This window comes from Merops nubicus, unplaced genomic scaffold (assembly GCF_000691845.1).
Source record: "Merops nubicus isolate BGI_N331 unplaced genomic scaffold, ASM69184v1 scaffold8597, whole genome shotgun sequence".
In the NCBI taxonomy this organism is placed as follows: Eukaryota; Metazoa; Chordata; class Aves; order Coraciiformes; family Meropidae; genus Merops; species Merops nubicus.
In genome coordinates, this window is record NW_008622257.1 from 32,599 (window position 1) to 38,649 (window position 6,051).

A 6,051-nucleotide genomic window follows, 5' to 3' on the forward strand; every position below is an offset into this window, starting at 1 on the left:
GGCCCGTTATAACTTGATGGTTTAAAGCTTCTGTGAACAGAGATGAGAAAACATATTTTCTTGTTGTCTCCTCTCCAAAGGTTGTTCTACTTTTGTTTTGCTTTTATTTTTTAACTGGAACTCCTTCCAAATACTCACTGTGTTTGGAAGGCTAAATAAAGTGAACTGAAGGAAAGGCACACTTCATCCTGTGAAGACATCCTCTTAGGATCTTAGAAGAAGATTTTTGTCATGATTATTCTCAGGCTTGCAATTTTCACTCTGCAGTGGAAAGTGTCTTAAGGTCTATGTGGCTGGTCATACCTTCAAATCCCTCAGATTTTAAAATAGGGCTGGTCAACCATCAACGTGTGTCTACAAATGGCCTACAGGATTTAATTAAAGATTCTCGTTCAGATGCCAAAAATAACAAAAAACAATGCCTGGAATAGATGAGGAAGCAGCAGGCTGGTTTTTTTTCTGTCATTGTTTTCCTCCATATGTAACTACCACATTCCAAGAGCAGAAAATAATTAAAAGCTAAGGGAGTGGAAATTTGAGAATTGAGAATAGCTAAAGTAGCACTGATACGTTTGTGAAAATAATCTTTGTTCTTTTGTTTCATACCAAAAAAAAATGGTCTGTGAAGAATCAAATTCTTTGCATCCCGCTGGCTTAAAAGTTGTATTGCTGAGATATTCAGTTGCCATCAGACTGATTCCAGAAGGATCAGACAATATATTAATTGCCTTTTCTAATTCCAAAGACACTGTAAAATCATACCAATATTATAACTGCTGAATTATACTGTAGTTTATAATGTGTAATTTCTTGTCTAATTTTAGACTGCAGAACTAGAGGACAGTTTAATGCTTTTTCATATCACTTTCGGGGAAGACGCTCTCTTGATTACAGCTTTCAGGAGGATAGGCCCATGAAGAAAATAAAAATGTCCAAAACAGTAAGGTGAGATTTTATTTTTTTTTTTAAAGAATGAAGAAGTGGTTGTTTTCAGAATGGAATGAAATTGAATGTTTTATTTGTAAGCGCATACCACTTTTTTCCAGTGTCTACTTTCTCAAGTTTGTGATGGCTGTATTTCAGTATGACACTTCCACATATCAGTAACCCACTTTTTTTTCAAGCTCAAATTTGTGTAAGATCCTTTGTGTGTGACATAGTATAATGCTTTTGTTGTTCCTGTGCTTTTCCTGGAAAAAAAACAGTAATGAAACAATTTAGGGGTTTGGAATCCCACATTCCTACTGTGCCTGAAGTAATCAAAGTAAATTATTTCCTTTTCTTCTTGGAGCTGCTGGGTTCTCCTGTAGAAACAGGAGGAAATGAAGTGTTGATAACACTAGCAGTAAAAATGATGATAATGCTAGAAATTGTTTCTAGTACCAAAATACTCAGCGCAGGAATGGAGAACAGTGGTGCTACAGACAATGTTGTTTATAACTCCCTAATCATCAAAATATTTTAGCAAGGAAGTAAATCACAACATCAGTCACAAATGATCAACTGCACAGGGTCTCTCCAATTTCCAGAGAATCGAAGCTTATCTATAAATTAGTGACATGAAGTGAGTTCTGCTCAGATCAAACATTTCTTGTGAAAGATCCTTCACAATGAGTGAATTTGAATTCTTTTGAATTGTAGCTCGTTCCATATAGTTTGTGTTCTTTTAGAAAATAAAATTATCTACTTGATTGAGATGACCCAGCAGAGTCTACCCAGTCTGGCAAGGAAAGCTGCTAGACAGATAGGTAGAGAGGTAAGTTCAGTACTTTCAAATGCTTGTACAGATATTATAGCAATGAAGAAGTACCACCATTATATTTCACTTAACTGGGAGGAAGCTGCCCTGAAGTAACAGAGCCGTTAGGTTTTAGGATTTTAGACAAGAGAGGACAGCAGCTGAGTATAAGCTTACTAATAGACAATAGAAAAAGAAAAGTTTCCTTTGAAGTAATCTTTGCAGAAGGATGTTTCTTCTGTTTTTGCAAGTGAGCTGTTAGAAGATTTTAAATATGCAAAAGAGCATTTCACTTTTTAAATATGCTAGTCCCATAATTCTAAAACTTTAGAAAGTTTACATGAAATAAAAATGAAAGCAAGAAAAAAGAAATGCTTATATCTGTGAAGCAGCTAATTTTCATTAACTTGATATTTGACAGTGTTTCAGAAATTAATCTCAAAAATCTGCAACAGTCCAATTACTGATTAGGACTACAAAACAGTAAATTTGCAACACTTTATTTGTAGCATAAAGCTAAGGAAACTTCAGTCCTTTAACATTCTCATCAGTTCTCATGCTCATTGTTGTATTTAAATTGCATTTGTGGTGAGATTTTTTTTTTTCTCCTTTTTTTTTCCTTCTTATTTTCAAGAGCTTGAGCAAGCTGGGAAGATTTTGTTATACAATAGCAGCTGGTTTACTTGAATTTTGGCATGTTAAGTTGTTTAGAGTTTCCTTTTTCTTTAGTTTAGATGAGAAACTCTGGGAAACGAAGTAGCTTGAACACCTGCCAATAAATGCTGGTTTAATTTTTGCAGAAAGATTATAAATCATGAGACCTATTATATGAGAGAGGATTTCACTGCCAGTTCATTCTTTGGGTATCCCTTAGATCTGGAGAAGACATGCTAATAAAATAGGAATGCTTGCATGGATCTTAATGTAATAAATGACTTAATAATTAGTGTTATCATTGTTTTTTGAATATGTTTTATTAAGTGGTGCCAAAGAATATATTATTAGTTCTGGTCAGTTGATAGCTGTTTCCCTTTGACAGATTGATTAACATAATTTAGTGTTGTACATCTCTTATCAGATATTAACTAGGAAGTGCTATATACAGAAGACTTTAGATTTTGTGTACAATAATCAGTTAGTTAGTTAGTACAATAATCAAATATTAGTTAAATTGGGACACAGGAGTATGGTCATATCTAAAAGTACGCATTTATTTATGAAAACTATCTTTTTCCTTTTAGAAGTTGTATTTATTTAAATACACATTTTGCTAATGAGCGTATAGAGGGAGAAACTATGAATCTGAAATGTGAAATGTTCATTTTATAGTTGAAAGTAATACTTTTTAAGACTTCCACTTTTGTCTGCTTTCATATTGGAGGCTCCAGAGATTTCCTAGTGAATTCAAGATGATACTTCACAGTGTCACTGATGGCACTTTGTGTGTCTCTCTGCATGAAATACATACGTTATTCTAAGCAGAACAAATTCCCTGTTGCTAGTGACATTAACCCACAGCTCACCTGATGTGAGACTGCCTTCAGTACCAGTGGGTCTCATGTGCTGCTATGGTTCATCTATTTCCACCATTTGTTGATTTCTTTTATTTTACATTTTTGCTAAGTGTTTTAAGATATCTAGCCACATAAAAATGAGTTAGATTAATATCCTCACTTGGCATTAATTTGTTGCAGTTCTGTGAAACAGAGTAAATATTTTCGTAATGCCACGTCAGCATCTAATGAAAATAGAAACATGCCCGCAGTGAATGACTTCAAAGAATTCGTTTTGGAAATGCAAAAAACTATATCAAGCCTCAGAAACCAGGTAAGGGGCTAAAATGGGTAGTTTCTAAGTATAGATTTAATTTATAATGTTTTCCTAACATCACTCCCCTTATGTTTTTAATATTTAGATAGCTGTTGCACCCAAAACTCATCACATAGTATCTCAAACAAAACACAACAAAGAACATGATATGTTATTAGTCTTTATTTCTATGTTCTTTTGAAGTCATACTGAAATTTTCTACAATTAAACCCTCTTGATGTTTGAACCTGAAGCCTGGTGTAACCATTGTGTACTAAATGAGGAATTAGTCTTTCCATAAAAATTTGTCTGTCAAGTTAATAAAATCTTTTTTTCCTACCTGAAATGTATAAAATCTATGTAAAACTGATTAGAATGTAGAATTCTTATGAAGTAATATGGCAGACTACAACTATAACCATAGTTAAGATCTAGATGACCCAGAGAAGGCTTTTACAATGTGATATAAATACTCTATTCAGAATAACTCAACCCTAGTGGAACTCAGTTTTAAAAATGGATACAATACAGGACAGACAAATTCAAAGTAGACCAGAAATGTTTGCCTAGGATAATTCAGTTCCACCAGAGCAGCTTTTCCATGTAATTTATAGATACGAATCATATATTTATTTGCATAGTAACTTGAGTCCATCTTTAATGGTATTATTTAATCATTGTTGTACTCATCTTCAATACTCCCCTTTTGATAGTGGAAATGCTATATTAACACTTGCTACATTTCAGTCAGTTATTCTGTCTGTATTGGATGTCAAAAACACTGAGGGGTTGTTAAAAATTGTGCTTTCCTTGTTATTGCTTCCAAGTAGAACACAATTAGCAAGATAAACTATTCATTTTTTTTTTCATGGTTAAGTTAAAAATAGAGATAGAAAAATATCCAATCATTTTAAATTGACTTTTTCTTTTTTTAATTTCAGCTCTTTTTCATTCAGGCATTTTTGAAAGTTTTGATTTATCTTTTCACATATATCACATGTAGTTTGCTTTTCCTCTTATGCTCCAGACGTTTATTCCAATGGTAGGAAAGACAGATCTTCTGTTAGTTTTTTTTTTTTTTTGAAAGGTTGTTTCCGTACATATTACCAGTTTCCAGTCTTTTAGCATTATGAAAACTAAGTAATGAGAAGAAAACTGAAGGCAAGTATCTGTAATGGATTACACAGCATAAAAAAAAAGACAGAATATGTTGCACAAAATAAAAAACTTTCTTTGATTGAATTCCTAACTTTTAAAAATGTTTTCAGATAAAAAAACTTGAATCACGCCTCAGTAAAACTGACTGCACTGATGAAAAAGGTAAATCATACTCCAGCAATGAAACCTGGAAAAGGGACCCTTGCACTGTGTGTGAATGCAAAGTGAGTATGCAGAAATCCAATTTGAGACAGAAATAATTAATTGTAATTCAAATATATTAATTGGTTATGTTAAAGTAATTAAATATATTAACTTAGAAGCAGAAGGTGCTGCTTCTAAAACAGATGTTCCAGTTTTGTGCCTGCTAATTTCTGGGTAATAATTGCTGGGTGTTTTTTTTTATGGATCTTCAGTTATTTGGTGAAAAATAAAAAACCAATATTGTTCAGATATCCCTGCCCTTGACTCTGATTTTCAATCTAGGCTTTATATACCTTTATTATATTTCCATTTTCATTGATGTATAGTTGTACTGGCAAAATTAAATTTGTTACACACAAAGAGCCTTCTCAATACGAGTTTATGCTGAAATAAGCTACGTGGAGTTAATCATAGTAGCCGAGGTCTTGCAGAAGATGAATGAGAACTTGTTCTTCAATAATATGAAATGAGTATTTCTTCTTTGGAACATGTATCTAAGTATGTTCTGGTTTTGTTGCTTTTTCCCTGACACAGGTTGGTCAGATTACCTGTTTTGTGGAATCATGCCCGCCGGCTGACTGTGAAGCACCTGTGAAGGTTAAAGGAGATTGCTGCCCAGTCTGCTTAAAACAAAATATTAATAAAAAGAAGCCATAAGTCTACTTTTTAAGAATCTAGGGTGCATACTCAAATCATATCAATGCCTGCTGATGGCAAAACCAGGTAACTACAGTCTTAACAGCAGCAAGAAATCAAGATTTACAATATCCTAATGGTGCTGTAGCAGTATAACATAATGTATCCTTTTATTTTCTGCCCATGAAGGTAATCGCAATGCAAAAATTTAACAAAAGGGAAATTAGCAAACAGGTCAAAGTTAATCGTGTGTTGAACTTCTCAGGTTAGACAAACTCAAACTGGTGCTACTTTGAAAGAACACTGTCAGGTAATTTTAGGTACACAAAAATGACAGGGCTTAAGACATACTCGAAAATGAACTCTTTGTTTCCTATCTTTAATTAGCAACATTAGAAGTTTACTATTCCTTTTCAGTATCAGTCTGACTTGATGTTTAGCTTTATGTTATTATTTAGTAAATGCAGGGAAAAGGAAAATACAAGGTCACTGTGCCCAAAACAATG

General features: G+C 33.3%; 1 protein-coding gene across 1 annotated transcript in view; it reads left to right on the forward strand.

Annotated features, from left to right (window-relative positions):
* The window catches only part of PXDN (peroxidasin homolog (Drosophila)), a gene marked incomplete at its 5' end in the record, with an annotated part of 37,151 nt that extends 31,343 nt beyond the window's left edge, over nt 1-5,808 (forward strand). The window contains 4 exons of the mRNA XM_008944717.1: nt 825-945; nt 3,433-3,565; nt 4,816-4,929; nt 5,444-5,808. Coding sequence (XP_008942965.1) covers nt 825-945; nt 3,433-3,565; nt 4,816-4,929; nt 5,444-5,566 — 491 coding nt within the window. The remainder of the gene's footprint in view (nt 1-824; nt 946-3,432; nt 3,566-4,815; nt 4,930-5,443) is intronic.
* Nucleotides 5,809-6,051: the final 243 nt, after the last annotated feature.